Source organism: Petaurus breviceps, unplaced genomic scaffold, assembly GCF_028583685.1.
Source record: "Petaurus breviceps papuanus isolate PSGF00001 unplaced genomic scaffold, PetGlider_PUasm1.0 126, whole genome shotgun sequence".
Taxonomy (NCBI): Eukaryota; Metazoa; Chordata; class Mammalia; order Diprotodontia; family Petauridae; genus Petaurus; species Petaurus breviceps.
Window position 1 is genome coordinate 6,393,911 of NW_027185655.1, and position 16,295 is coordinate 6,410,205.

The 16,295-nt window shown below is 37.6% G+C and overlaps 1 protein-coding gene across 3 annotated transcripts in view; it reads right to left on the reverse strand.

The window, feature by feature from the left end:
- Nucleotides 1-2,398: 2,398 nt before the first annotated feature.
- Nucleotides 2,399-16,295, reverse strand: part of G3BP2 (G3BP stress granule assembly factor 2) — a 39,142-nt gene continuing 25,245 nt past the window's right edge. The window contains exons 5-12 of one of the 3 annotated variants that reach the window (XM_069091896.1): nt 16,023-16,113; nt 15,514-15,610; nt 14,746-14,926; nt 13,480-13,578; nt 9,280-9,382; nt 6,613-6,741; nt 6,118-6,236; nt 2,399-5,563 (exon numbers count right to left, since the gene is read on the reverse strand). In XM_069091896.1, coding sequence (XP_068947997.1) covers nt 5,291-5,563; nt 6,118-6,236; nt 6,613-6,741; nt 9,280-9,382; nt 13,480-13,578; nt 14,746-14,926; nt 15,514-15,610; nt 16,023-16,113 — 1,092 coding nt within the window. In that variant the 3' untranslated portion in view covers nt 2,399-5,290. Of the gene's footprint in view, nt 5,564-6,117; nt 6,237-6,612; nt 6,742-9,279; nt 9,383-13,479; nt 13,579-14,745; nt 14,927-15,513; nt 15,617-16,022; nt 16,114-16,295 lie in introns of all 3 variants that reach the window. The other 2 variants (XM_069091889.1, XM_069091904.1) reach the window with 2 other exon arrangements.

The following is a 16,295-nucleotide window of genomic DNA, read 5'->3' on the forward strand; positions in this document are numbered from 1 at the left end:
TCTATTACATCCATTATGCCACATCAGCCCTGTTAACACTTCTCTCCCTCAAAATCACAGATCACACCATTGTAGATCTAAGCAAACCTCATTTCATAGATAAGGGAACTGAGGCCCCACTGTGATTTGCCTTTCATTCAGGTGATTTGCCTGAGGTCACACAGGTATTAGAGGTAAGATTTGAACCAAGGATCTGACTCTAGAATCACCATTACCTGAATCTAAATAGCTCACTCTTCAAAGATGTTGTGTGGCTCTCTCATCTAGTACCGTAGTTTTAGAGCTAGTTGAAATAAGAGATCATTGCTGAGAGGATGCAATATAGACTAAAGACAAGAAAGCAAATTAGTAGCAGAGCTAGAACTAAAACACAATTAACTTTATTTTCTACATCTTTTCAACTTATAAAGAAATGGATTTTTAAAGTCTTTAGAACTGATTAATTTGACCATAAACATGTCCAGAGAACTGAAGATGAATCATACCAGCCACTTCCTGCTGAGGAGTGATTCCAGCAATGAGACGTGCATTTTTAGATGTGGACCATGTAAGAATTTGGTTCACTGGGCTATCGATGTTTTTAAGTTTTTTCTTTTTAATTGTTCAATCAAAAGTTAGTGAGAATTGGTAGGGAATTTTTTTAATAAAAAGAAATGGAAGTAAATTTGATTATTGTAGGTCCTCTACTTAAAAGAATTTTTAATTTTTTGTGAACATGTACTTTACGTAGTCTCTTACTTGGCTTTGTCATATTTTAGAAATGAATTCTCCCCTAACTTGGTTTCATCCTATCATTCCCAATAGGTACTAACTTGATAATCAAAATTGTCTTACGAACTAAAATTGTGTAACCCCTGAAAAGATCACATACAGGACGTCCTCAATAGAAGGACAATGATACTTTTCTAATCATTAAAAAATTGTATTTTTAAAATTCACAGGAAAACAAATTCTAATCTTAGTTTTGATTCCCCCAAAACATAACTTTTAGTCTTCTGACAGTACTCAATTTATTTTCTATTTCCCCATATCATACTTTGTAATGATAAAAAATTATCTTCTAATTAAAAATCCATGTTGACCCTTACTAATATCAATATAAATGTATCCTACAGCTTCAAGGTGTCTATCCTCAATTAAAAACGAATCATAGTATTCCATACTTAAATTTAGAACTCCATTCAGTAACTTCATTTCAGTACTAGAAAATCCGTAAGGTCACAGTCCAGGAATGCACTTTGTCCAGGCCATTATCTGTATAATAAAACAAAACGTGGCTAAAAACAGCTCTCCCATTTTCAAATATTTTGGAAGAATTAGCCCCATGTCTGTGTCATTGTGCTTTTCTGAAATTGTTAAATGTCCACTCTCATATGTATCAAAGTTCCAAGTAGACAATGCCATTGAATAGCACGACTGAAATCCATTATTAATTTGCCAGAAATAATAACACCCACATTAACCAGGAACAATTTGTCTCCATTTCTACTCTTCCGGATCTGGAAAAGTTCATAATTTATGTTACTCAATATGTTGATCCTCCATAATTTCTCCCAACATATTGTGTGGTCCTTCCCAGTCCATACACATATTTTCTTCCTCCCCAAAGTCATTTTCTTCAAAAGCATTCAAGTTAGATACACCAAAAGATTAGTATCTTTTAAAATGAAAGCAAATTCCACATGTTAATAAAAACTGATCAACCTAACAAACAGATCCAAGGTTAAGGTAGCTGTCTCCATTTGGTTTTTCTACCACAGTTTTGCCAAAGGTAATATAAGTACCTGCTCTGGTTCTTTTACTGCCCCTAAAACAAACTGTCAGGAGGATGTGATCCATGAGAAGATATTTCACTATGTTATTTTATTTAAAGGGAAAAATTTCACCTTAAAATAACTATAATAGCACATAAAAATTGTACATGCCATAATTCTCATATGATTTGAAATAAGGGATCTAAATCATGTATTCATATCAGATCTTACAAATATCAAATTATCTATGCCAAGAGACTGAAATAATTCTCCCTTTTGATTCTCTGATGGTCCTTGAAAGACAGTCTAGTTTGGCTCTCGATGTTGATCTCAGTAGGTAAACTAGAGAATCCAGGATTCTAGGTTTCCTCCTGTAATAGACAAAGCAGTTCTTGTGATCTTCCTTACTATTTCTTCTATTCAACATTCTTAAACTTTTATCCCAGACCACTGGGATAAACTTAGAACAGTTTTTAAATAATTTCCTTTTATTATATGTAATCTAGAAGCTATCAGTCTTTGAAAACAAGCTAAATTTAGGGTGTTTCCTTCTTTTGACTTTTAACAAGGCTATGTGAAACGCAACTTGGAGAAATAGTTCTCAAGAACAAAAACCTACAGATTAAATTAAGGACATAGATAAATGCTGCAGACATCAGTAGTTTATTGTATGTTTAGTCAAAACACATTCAAAATGGAAACTCAAAGAATACTTTCCACCGGAAACAATTAACTAGCTTCTACGAGCATATAATGCTTAACACATTACAGCAATAAAGATGGTAATCCACTGTCTTCTATACCTAACTCAAGCCCAAATGGTAAAGCCAGTTTTGTTGAAATGGGGTCAGAATGATCAAAAACTACCATCAACAAATCAGCAATTAACAGTAATGGTAGATGAGTCTTTGCTTTTGCTGAAAAAAAGGGGGGACAAGCATGTTAAAGTCCACAGTACAGTAGGTGAGCGATCACCATGTAAACTTCTGTTTGATATTTAATTAATGATTTAACCATGGTTTTCAAAGAAGCAATACTGAAGCGGAATGGCTCTTTGCTGTTCTAGGTTTCTACACTTCTATTTGTAATTACTCCTGGTGCCAGAAAGAGTTTATATGGTCGCAGGGCGATGATCAAGCATTAGGAATAACCAAAGTAAGGAAGGGAAGGAGAAGGTAGGGTAAAAAGGGAAGGGATGGGGGAGGGCATGAGATATGGGCTAACAAGGTTTAAAAGAAAACATGGGTAATAAACTACTTTTTAAAAATAGTTTGAATAAAGGCTTCAAAACTCAAGACCAGGGGCAGCTAGGTGATGCAGTGAATAGAGCACCGGCCCTGGAGTCAGGAGGACCTGAGTTCAAATCCGGCCTCCGACACTTAACACACTAGCTGTGTGACCTTGAACAAGTCACTTAACCCCAACTGCCTTGCCTTCCCCCACTCAAAAAAAAAAAAAAAAAAAAAAACAACTCAAGACCAAAATCATGTTTTCTGGTTAGGACTTCAAGTACTATACTCAACTTTTGAAACTGTAAAACGGTTTCAAACAGAAAAAAAAAAATCCTTAAACCAGAAATGGAAACCATGAAATGTGTCCCCCAAAAAAACATATTGAAATAGTGCAAGACTTCCCATCAAACATGGAAGACCTCAATTTTGGAAAGAAAAAAACTAGACAGATATAATTTCACTCACATTACTCAGTACAGGAAAAACAAAGATGTGCATCATCTGCCAAGTCTACTAGAGAGCAAACAGTTGCATAATTCAGAAACAAATTGCTACTATACCATATGCATAAAAAAAAAAAAAGGTTTACAATGTAATGAGGTCTTCCATGTTTAAAAGCAGCTTTAAGTGGTCCATCACACTTATCCACTCCACTCTTAACCTGAAGCATCAGATACTGGTGTTGACTGAATACCACTGCACACAACGGGGTAATATCCTTTGCTGCTTTGCAGTTCAATTAAACTTTCTATGAAGGCAGGATAGCATTCACTAGTTGCAAACCTTCCTCACAGAACTGCTTAAGATCCATGTAAAAATTAAAAAAGGATGTCGCCCCAGCCCTAGATTCTGAGCCACATGGGTACTAGTTCAAGAATTGTGCAAAATGGACAGTTCCCCTCCCAAAACAAGATGCAAACAATTATAGCTGCCCTCTGCTCTGAAAATTGCAGTATCCTCATTTTATTTTAATTGCCACGTATAGATCTGATCACTTAAAAAAATTACTAGAAATGTACATAAGTTGATTGACTTTTCAAAAGCACCACCAAATGCTAAATGCCAACATTCATTCATCTTCATGCTTTTTAAGTGAAAAGTCAGGCCTGGGGAATACTTGGATGTCACCCTCGTTTCCCACCCCTCCCTTATGCCACCGCACCTCCCTCCCACAAAAAGCATCACAGCTGTTAACTGAAAGCAAGGGAAAGAACATGCTAGTCAACTTTTACTGATTGAAAGATACTGCAATTTTTATACATTTCAATGATTTCTTTAAACATTTTTCAGCTGTTTGGCTTTGCAGCACAGCAAACCATACACTCTACTGTACAAAATCACCAGCGAGACTGGAATGATGTATTAAGAGAAGGCACCGTCATGCTTATTACATTACCAGAGAACTAAAAATACAGTAAGGACAATTTTCACTGTACACAGCTTAAAGAAAGGACAAAGGAGAGGAGGAGTGTGGTGAGCAGCCAACCATCCCTGGACTGAAGAGGGGCAGGTAGAAAAATCTTAGATGAGCTACTACACTGGTCTAATACTCAAGACCAGAGCAATAGAGTTCTGGACCATAGTATTTAGTTCACACCTATATGATTTCCCTCTGGAATATACTTATAGTCTTGGTAAGGTTTACACGTGCAGCAGCAGGCCGGATGCCTGCATCTTTCAGAATCTATTCTCTATCTAGAGAAGAAGTAGGACTTTCTGTTTTCCTGCTGCCTCCTCCTGCAGATGTCAATGGAATTGAGTTCAGAGTACCCATTAGTGCATTCTGATAAGTGCATAACACGAGTTTGTCTTTTTTTTGTTTTTTCTTTTTTTTTTGTTGGTGGTGGGTTTTGTATCTTTTTTTTTTAGCCAAGTGTTCTTAAAAAAAAAAAAAAGGCAAGATTCTCCAATTGCACAAATTGCACTATTGATGTTTCCAACAGTAATAGGCAGAAACAGTAACACTTAAACAAAATGTGCAGCAGAGGATTTTTGACTGAAAAGGACCCGAATTCAGTTGGGCATGTCCTTTAGGTTCACTTTTGTTGCAGGTCATTTAAGATATTGGTCATTTCTCACAGTCCTTAATTCTCCAAGTCTAGGTTTATAAATTAACAATGTGAATCCTGTTGTGAAATTGGGGAAAGAATGTCCACCTCAATTTAACTGGTAACCAAAGGATGCTTTTCACATCAAAGAAATGATCAAAAAGGCTGTGTCACATTCCAAAGCCAAAAAAATTAACAAGAATGCAAACACGACGAATAATGTGCCACTGCCAAGCCTGTCTGCCAACAGTGGGGTTCAGCGCCGCTGTCCCGTGAAGCGGCCTTCCATCTGCCCGCTGCCTCTTCCAGAGCCGAGTTTCTGTGCCATGCCACCTCTGGGAGGAGGCCCCCTGCCATCCCGCTCGCGCATCATGCCGCCGCCCACCAGGCCACGTGGACCCCCAGGGCCCCGCTCGCTGCGCCGCAGGTCTCGCCGGTCGTCACCTCCACCTCGAGTTTCCCTCTCTCTGGCAGCTCGTGTTTTTTTCTCTTCTACATTCAAGCGGACTTCCCCCCGGAACATGATTGGCTTTAAAAAGGAGAGAAAAGTTAAGTGGTTAAATGAGATACTCAGTCACTAAGTTTCAGAGACACAGGAAAATTCTTTAAAGAAAAAAAACCAGCGACAACCAAACACCAAGGCCCAATCAACCTTCCCTCTTCCCCTGTTAACAATCCTGAGCCTCTACCTCCCACCCTTTCCAGGTACTGAAATATAGAAAATTATGCGCCCTCCTCACTAATGGCAAGCTACGAAAAACTCATGGATATTTTATAACTCATTATTCACATAATTACCAAGGAGTGCCCTGATTTGTCATAGGATCAGAGTATTTAGAGTTGAAAAAGACCATAAAGTTTTGACATTATGCTCAAGGTCACACAGACATAAGGAACAGAAATGGAATTGGAGTGCAGCTTCTGATTCCAGATCCGCTGCTTTTGCCCCAAAGTCTTCGGTGAAGACCTCAGGAGTTCCTTCCCACTCTTTATCTCCAAGCCTATGAAGCTAATAAATCCCATTAGTGCTGTGAGACAGAGCAGAAAGATCACACTATTTCAGGTAAGTCTGAGATCACTCACTTTTGCCACTAAGATTCTCTGAACCGGCTCAGAGTCATCAAAAACCACAAATCCAAAATTGGGCAGCTTTCCGCCAACTCCTTTGGTGTTAATGCGAAGCTCCACTACATTTCCAAAACCTACAACAGCACACAGAAAGACAAGCCTTAAAACAAGAATGGCTTTTAAACTTCACAGAAGTTGTCAGACCCACTCCCCTGCCCATCAGCATATACTGAACTCCACTCCAAGGCTCTACATTCTTTCTCCTTGCTCCCCTGTCTTAGCACATGTTACAGAAAGTAGCCAGAATGGCGTATCATGTTCTTATGATTTCTCGACAAACTGCTAGAAACTGGTACCTTTCTGCAAAGAGTGTGGGGAAGTGACAAAATAGGAAACAGCAGCAGGAACTCTGACTTGCTCCACGACCAAGAAAAGTCAGTACTTTAGCTCTTCCTTGAGTGCCTGTGCTAATTTTAAAAATAAAATCAGCTGTTTAAAAAGAAGACTTACTCATGAAGAATTCCTTCAATTCATTCTCATCAATGTCATGGGGCAAGTTGCCCACAAAGAGCTGATGACTGTCTGGGTAACGAATTATTCTTCGATTATCTGATTCATTCTGCTCCATATCTCCTCGGCCTATGAACAAAGATGCAACAATTCTAGTGAGTTGAAAAACTGTTATTGCTATCTTGACGACCTATTTATTTCTGAATATATCCCTCTCCTTCCCTCTTAAGCAAGCTATCGACGAGGTGAAAAAAGTCCAACAAAACAATCCAGCAGGTGAAAAATCTGACATGACGGTTCCCCACTCTAAAATCCCTCATCTCTACAAAGAAGGGGAAGAGGGGCATCTTCTCTCTCTCTTCTCCTACGTCAAGCTCAGTCATTATAAGTTACAGTGTTGCCGTTTTCTTTTCCTTCTTAAAATTCTTCAATGGAGATATGCTTTCTATTCCTTCTGGAGAGGAAAAATCCTCACAGAATAAACAAAAATCCCTAAAGGAATTTCACCAAATTATATGAACTGTATTTGGGATCTAGTTAAGCATTATGCTAAGCTGGAAAACATAGAAAGAACACTTGACTTGGAGTAAGAAAGACCTGGATTCAAATTCTGCTGTTCAGTCTCACTAGCTGTGTGATCCTGGGGAAGTGTCTTCCCTTCTCTGTGTCTGTTTCCTCATTTATCAAATGGGGGAATCGGACTCCAGGACATCAAAGGCTCCTCCCAGCTCTGAAGCTATGACCCAGGAACAGATCTAGAACTCTTGATACTTCTCAAAGTATCACGACATGTCTGTTACTAGACCTCCAAAGGTACCCAAAGGTCCAGCATATTCTGATGCCTTCTCATCTGAATCCTGAGGAGAAGGTCGCTGAGGCCATCCAGAAAGAAAACAGGGGTTCTTGGCAGCCAGGTCTGAATTTCCACAGTCAAATTTTAAAGAGTCTGTCAACAATTTTCTAGATTGGCCAGTGCAGGGGTAGGGAAGCTTTGGCCTCAAGGCCACATGTGGCCCTCTAGGTCCTCAAATGCAGCCCTCTGACTAACTCCAAACTTCACAGAACAAATCCAGTGTGCCAATTAAGCTATTTATGAAGAGTGAAGTGGCTAAGAGTTTTGGTCCCAGAGCTCAGAGAGAGAACACTGTGATAGTAATGGCAATTAAAGATTCCCCTGTATTGGCTTGGTTTTCAAACTGATTGTATTAAAACCCAGAGTTTGTTAATCCCACCTGTGGGATGGGCTTGTTGATGTGAAAAGAAAGTCCTGAAGTGGGAGGAGCTGGTGACGTAGATTTGGAGAGACACTGGGGAGAGGCGGAAGATCTTTTTTTGGTAGCAGCACCTCGTGGAGAGAGAGACTAAGAGAATTGCTGGTGGCCGCTTTGAATTGCCCTGGACTTTTGAGACCTGCCCCCCTGAGCTGCCAAGGACTGAGGAGACATGGCTGTTTTGCTGGTACTTTGTCTGTCTGTTTTGATGTTATTTTGCCAGATTTGTCCACTGGTGAAAGACTGTCCTTTTGTTGAAGAAGTCCTGGAACCTGGCTGTTCGCTAAGAAGGCCTGCGACTGTCCTGCAGACAGAGAGTGAATACTGTCCACTGGTGAGGGACAGTACTGTTGTTGCAGGGGTCTGGGAGCCTTTCTGTTGGTTCAGAAGCCCTGAAGAAGGATTTTCTTGTTGTATGTTTACAGAAATCCTGGGAGAGGGCTTTGCTAATGTGTTCAGGGGTTCTAGGGCTGTTCTACAGACAGAGGATAAATTCATGAAGGGACTGGCAATGTATCTTATGGCCTTGCTAAGCCTTGTCTCTCCAGGAACTAAGATTGCTGAGAACTTGCCTCATGTCAAGATGAAGAAAAGACCTCCATTTGGGTATTAAGTGCTGTGTTTAAACTTGATGTAACTCTGGGGTAGATTCAATTGTGATCCAGGGGTGGGGAACTTTTGACCTTTTTGTGTTCTATGGTTGAGCAAATGAATGTATTTTACTTATGTTTGGAAACTAATCTCCATTTGAGAAGAGGGGCTTTGTGGTGGACTTAATTAAGGTACAGCCTAGGGGTGGAGAAGTATTTAGAACAGAGACTTTGTAATTGATTGAATGATTGGAAGGTCCTGGGGTGGGGTAGTACTTGGAGATTATTTAATCATACTTAGTAAATACTGTATTTTGAATGATGTCATGTTTTGATCTTCTCTGTTCTGGGTTTGTTACTGAATAAAATAGAGAGCACCTATGCTGGTATTTCGAACCTGGGAAGTTGCCTTTGCTTGGTATTACATTACAAACACAAATCCACTCATCAGGTGCTGTGACTGCCTCACAAGATGTTCCTTAACCATTTTTCTTTGTTTCAAGGAAAGATGCATGGAGATTGGGAAATGGGGGCACAGCCACAAACAACTGATGTAAAAACAAAAGGCATCAAAGGAACATTCTTCACAGGGAGAGGGTCTGGACCTGTGAGTCCATCGATGCAGGGAACTTCTCTACATTTTACAGTCTGAAATAAAACCTATTTTTGGTCAACTAGTTGTCACAGTATGTCCTTATTTTCAGCAGATCCTGCTGACCACAGAGCACCAAAGCATTCTTAATTAAGAATGGTCTTAACTGAAAATGCTTTAAATGCTGCTTACCAAAGATAACAGGGAGCCTTACCTGGCCTTGGTCCCCGTGGTGGGAAACCAGGTCGTTCTCTTGGACGCTGTTCGCGTACACGAGGCGGCTGAGACTGAGCTTCAGATTTAGTTTCAATTCTTGGCTAAAATGGGAGAAAAAAAGACCATTAAACAATATGCTAACATAGCACCTGAAATACAGCAGGTACTTGTAAAATTTAAATAATTACAAACAGTTCACAAGTATCTATAATGATAATTTGGGAAGAATTTAATATAAAGACCTATCAATGTGAAAAATTTTTTTTATGAGGTACTCTGTACCAATCTAGGACTGTAGGGTAGTGTCTATTTTTCATGGAAGCCCAGTTAACTCACCAATTAAAAATAAATTTTGACTTATTTTGGCTAGATCAAGGACAGATCCAATAACAAATCAAAGAAATTCTTACTAAGACAAATTTATACAAAGTAATGGGCTTCCAACCAGATTGGTTAAGAACAACATACAGAAGATAACATGGGATAGCACCATCAGTCATGATCCATTAAGAATTCTCTAAGTAGTAAAGGAAATGAAATCCAAACAGTTGTTCTGTTTTCCCAACCACAAATCAGATAAACACCAGATGGTAAAAAAAAAAAAATACATCTAGAAATAATCTCAAACAAGCTTAAATACCCATCACATGGAAATACACTTTCAAGCCTTATGAAAATAACCTTTATTTTGTAAATAAAGGAAAGAAGCAAACCAAACAGGCACACCATTAATAAGCATCCACTTCACTACCAGAAAAGTATCATTGCTATAATAACTTATCACTTGCAGACATCTAATTAAAATGACATGAAGATGAGGAACACAAGGCTCAAAAGTTAAAAAAAAAAAGTTAAGCCCTCTATCTTTATAAAATTAAAAGCAGATCATTCGTTTTTCCTGTCCCCCAAGTAGAGGCAGACGCCTAAGAATTTGGTCAAATGAAGTTCCTTGATGTGGTTAAATTATCAACAGACTCTGATATCCCCCACAAAGATTTCCTTACTGTTCTTTCTTACACAAACTGATAACTATTCAACTGCTGGCTCTGCTTTGCTTAAAATGTCCAGAAAAAAAGTTGGAAGGAAACTTAGGTCATTTAATCCAACTCCCCCATTTTACAAATGAAAAAACAATGTTCAAACAGAAAATCACATTCTTTAACCTTTATTCTAGTCTTTGAATTAAACAAATAATAGACTGTGAGGGATTCTTGCCTGTGAACAGGGCAAACTGGTCTACTCTTCTTATTCTTGATGCATAAAGGCTTTGAGGACCCTCTGTTCTCCAATAAAAAAAACCATTACTGGGATTATGATTCAACTGTAAGGTCTCTTTCCAAGAAACAAAATTCTATTGCCTGGTCTGATCTTTGAGAATAATGGAACCATTACCACTACTCCAAAAAGTACATAATTCCTAGTGTTATGGAGTATAAACCCACAAATAAGTCTGGAAGTCAGTGTTCAAACCTTGGTTCTATTACATCAACTGAACCAGATTCAGCAAAGTCACTGGACGTCTAACCTCAGTTTCTTCAATGCAAGGACAGCTGAAAATTTATGATAGTACTGGCTCATGTAACAAATCAGAGATGTTTATATTTGTATAATTTAAAATCAGAGAAAACTGCAAAGAATCTTACAGTGAGGATTTTAAATAAAGCTATTTTGAAGTAGTATTCTGCTTTTAAAAAGCAGCATGAGATAGTACATAGAGAGCTGGCCTTTGTGTCAATTAAGAGCCGGGCTGCTCAGGCCCTGACTATGGGTAACTCCCTCACTCAGCCTCTCGGGGTTTCAGGCAACCCTCTGTGACCTTTAAGTTATAGATGGGTTGCTTATCTGCATCTGAATCGATGCAGAGTTTACATTTCAGAAGTTCCATGAAATATCAGAGTTTGAGTTCTAGTTCATCAAGTTTAATTAGCTATGTAACTCAGGGCAAATGATTTTAACCTCTCCGAATTTCATTTTGAGCAAATACTACCTACTTTCCAAACAGGATTATTGTGAGGATCAAACGAGATTACATGCGCTAGGAAGCATTACACAATCACAGGGTTTCACTAAAAACTACATGGCAAAATAGGTATTTGTTTAAAAATGACTAAAACAGTATCTTAACATAACTGTCACTTGAAATTCACATGAGAAAACGAAATTTCTTTGTATTTCTTAAATGCACTTTTTTTTTTCAAGTTTTATCTTTAGAAACAGAACTGTATAACCCTTAGCTGATAATAATCTGTCTCTTCTATATTCAAAATGAACTAAGTAAAAAGAATTAGAAGTAAAACTAAGATCAGAATGGGTAAGGAGACATTTATACTCAACAATTTAAAGGAAGAAAAGGCTTAAACCACTATCCAAAACCTGCAAATAAATTCCAAACATAGTGATGTTTCATCACTACAGCCATGCATACTGATGCCTGAATAAGGGAGGGGAAAAATAATACAGAAGGTGAAGAAGCTTTCTTTTAGTGATTTTATAGAAGTGCTAATGCTGTCCATTCTCATTAATTCTGGATCAATCAACAAAAACTGGTGAGCTTAATAATATAATTATAAAGTCTAGAGTATTTTGGGGAAAGGTGGGTGAGGGGGTGGAGAAGAGTAAGTGGGGGGACATGAACATTTTGCTTGAGTGCTTGTAAAAGTACCAAGCCCTACTGGCTTGGAGGTCACTGTCTCCTGTAAAGACAGAGATGCTGACCAGCTAACTAGCCTTCAAAAAACAGCTGAACATATACTATTTTCCATGAACTAGTTGATTCCTACTAAGTTCTCTCATTACATTAACTCGCTTAATTGTATATTTGTACTTCAAGTGCCCTAGAATTTTGTATCATTTGATGTAATCTCTCTCGCTTTATATATATATGTTTATATATAAACATATATTACATTAGAATCTTATTCAAAGTTTCTGAATAAAACTACAAATTTTTACTAGAAGACAAATGTCCATTATCTTAGAAATGGTGACTGGCAGCAATCCTCCTGTGTCGCAGGGACATAGCTTTCATTTGCTCTTGGTCCTGGGAAAATTAACCCTATGTCCACATCATCAGACTATTTAAGGATAAGAAAATCCTTTTAAATCCCTATATGTGCTACAGTTGAATAAGTGCCTTTAGAAACCAAATAAAGTATTAAAAAAACAGAACAGGAAAATTTTAGTAGAAAAAGATTAGCAAATATGAAGTCAATTCCCCTTTTCAGTTAGCTGAGAAACCTAGAAAATCCATGAACACATACACATACACACACACAATTAACAACAAAAAAAGGCTCTATGAAAACTGAGCAACACCACAACAAGCTTAATGCAGTACAGTATCAGAAGGAGCATGGGAAAAAAAAAAACACAATGGTTTTAAAGACCCAGAGGTCACATTATTTCAAAGAGTTCTTGCTGAAAAATGTTAGAAGTCATTCAGAAGAACTTCAAAGACTGAAAAAGAAAATCACAGAAAGTAGGCTAATTACTTCAAAACTAAAAACCAATTTTGATTCTTGATCTAAAATTATGCCTGCATGGAAAGGATAACCAAATAGTCCCCAATTATTTTTTGGAAAATACTTCCTTAGCATAAATGTGACCATCAATTCTGATATGACCTAAGTCAATGCCTACAGACACTGTGTAATGAGTTACATTACCAGTATTTTTCAAAGGTCTGACACTAGTCTGTAAAATATTTGATCAGTAAGAGAACACTACAGTCATAAGTTGGTACAGGCTCCATTTAAAAAGATGTGAACCACACATGACTGACATACAATAGACAATAAAAGATGATTTTCTATTTTAATAATGAATCTTTGTCATATATTTTATTTTTCCAAAGTAAAGTAATAAAATTCCTCACAGGCTGCATAATTAGAAAACCAAAAACTCCTTGCTATAAATTTTTTAAAGTGAAATTTAGCACCTCTAGATATTTTCTGAAAGTCTTTAAGTTATAACACGTACTTTGGAGGCCAACTTAATCTGCATTATCAACACTCATACCTCAAATACCACCTATTTGTATATAATGGAGATTCAGCATTTAAAATGAGTGCATAAACATATAAGACAAGTTGGTTTTCTGTATGCTTAAGCAAATGACAATTTCTGATTGACTTATAAAAAAAGTAAGCAATTGGCAATGTAACAAGGATACAATCCAATGTGTTCACAGATTGGTTACCTGTGAGACTGGTGCTTTAACATGGGGTGGAATTCCAGAGGAAGAAACAGTGCCACTAGGAGGCAGGTTTTTACTGGTCACTGAAGCCCAGGAGAAAGCCTGCAGGAAATGCAACAGACCTAGACTACTCATCATGGAAAACCACCAACATTTCTACAGGGACACTTCCCAATACATATTTTCTGTTCATTTCTAAACTATTTATTTATGAAGACAACTCAGTACAGGCATCAACATGCCAGCCTATGAGCCCACTTTCAGAAGCTCCTCAATTACAAGAGCCCGCTTGTTAAATTATGAATGATTCCAAATGTTTAGATAATGAGCTCCTCCGCATGCCACACCGCCAAAAACACTATGGAGGAAGTGGCCGACAAACCACACTGCTGCTCATCTGGGAAAATCCTGCCGCTAGGGCCCCCCACTCCACCTCCACCCCGCCTTTTATCCCTTCAGAGGGAGACAGGAGGGGTGCAAGGGACAGAGGACTCCCTGGAAAGACTAGCAGACATTTCCCAATCTCTTATAGTAACATATGATGCACTTCCTCTAAGAGTAGCACCCCTTCCCCTTACCCAAAATAAATCTTAGCCTTCCAAGAACCTCAAGAAATAATTGCACTGCTATTTCTTAGAATATAAATCACATTCAGAAAAAGGGATTAAAGCAGATCTAAATAATAATCTGTGAATGAGATGTGAAATCTGTCCAGACATTTTTATCAACTTGAGTATAATCTTCATTAACCAAATGCCTAATCCAGACTACACAGTACTCTAAAAGAAAAAGGACCTTATTTTAAAATGGAAACAAAAGACTTGTTTCCCAAACTTTCTAGTAAACTCTTTTGTTTAGGAAGGGTCTGTGCTATATAGCTTCAACTACTAGGTTTCAATTTTCATCTGTGTCCAAAGGATGCTACAGTATAGAATGAAATAGCAATTTAGTTTTCATGAAACTGCAGGATATCCTAATACTGTATTACATGCAGCACATTTGTGACTGAGCCATCACTAAATCAATCATTACAACCCTGTCTGGGGATCTTTTAAGAAAAAACAAACATAAACATGAAAATCTATGTTCAGGTATTTAAGATCAAAAGATCAAACAGCAACTTTCAGATATAAAAATTAATATCCATGAATTTCACTATGCATTTTAATATATTCAACTTATTTAAAATAAGTAAAGTTGAACATATGTACTGCACTGGGTAGGAACATTTAGTGCTATAGATCTACAAAGAGATCACTCTGATCTAACCTTTGGTGGTTCCTGGGGCAGAGAAACAGGTTCTGCAGGAGGTGGAGAAGCCGACTTCTCCTCCAGTTCTTCCAAGTTCTTCTCCTCCACTTGAGGTTTCAACTCCTCAGCTTTTGTCTCCGATTCAGGCTCCGGTTCAGGATCATGAGAAGATTCTTCCAAAGGCTCCTCTATTCCATTACTATGACAAGATATTTTGTTCACTCTCAAATGTCTAATTGAAACTATTGGTTGAAATTGAGCGCAACTCAATTTCCAATCTTCAATTTCATGGGCATTTAACTATGTGTAAATGAGTTTGTAATGATTTTGGAACAAAATGAAGAACAGTTAAGGGCCAAAGGATAATAAATGATTGGCAATACCACTCCACCCCAACCAGCTAAAATAGAAGGGCTATCCCCTCCTCATCAGTGTCTAATTAATAGTAGATTTACACTGATTTCAGGCCAGCGTGTCAACTGTCGATTCCTAACCTTTACAAACACACTAAATTCAGAGTCCATGGTACTTTTTTCTGAAGTTTAACAAAAGTTCTGTATCTTGTGCATTAAATTAATGACACCAGCTCCTCTAAGAAAGACAGAAGACTTAGCACATAGTAGGTACTTCATTGATATCTTATTGATAAAAGCCATTACCCAGAAGCTCAAAATGATGTAATTAATTTACCTCTACCAACTCCATGGTATTTCTAGAAAAACAAATGCCCTTTGGAACAATGCAATAAGGTCCAATTTAACTTCTGAACACTAGAACCATTCTTACGTTACAGGGTGAGTTTCATAGTAAGCACTGTTGGCACTTTCTTGCACAGGTTCAGGGGATGGTTGCCTCTCTTCCTGTTCCTCTTCTACTTCCTCTTCTGATTCTGACAAACATTATATAAAATATAGCATCTCTCTTCAGGAAATATAACATGAAATTTTTGAAAAACATGAATTTTTAATCTCCTTAGGAGACTGATATGAATATTAAAAAGACTGCTTTTGTAACACCTGCCATTCAAGAACAATATCTCAGGTGCTTCATCTCTCCACAAAGGCAAATTATGAACTCAGAACATATGGCTTTCAAATTGTACCCCACACTCTCTCAAATGGCAAGGTGAATCATTTTTGTGATCAACACTGTGTTTGAGAAGATTTTTAACAGAATAAAAGTGTGAATGTGCAAAGAAAAAAAAAGTCATTTCCCAATTAAAAAAAAGTGGTTAAATTATAAGGACCTAAGTTTTAACTTAGAATCTTGGGTGCTTAGTTTTTAATTTCCCTTACCTTCATCAAGTTCAGGTTCAGAATCACAGAACACTTCATCCTCATAACGGAACATGTCATTATGAACATAAAATTTATTTGGAACAGATCCCTGCAGGAAAAGGAAAAAAAATCCTAACCATGTACAACACTGAAATTCAAAACCACATATGTACACAAATTAAAAAATAAATTTCAATAGAAAATTATTTCTACTGTATCATCCAAAATGTTACCTAATATGAATCACTAAAATTTCTACTTTCAAATTCTACATTGGGCAAGCATATCCCA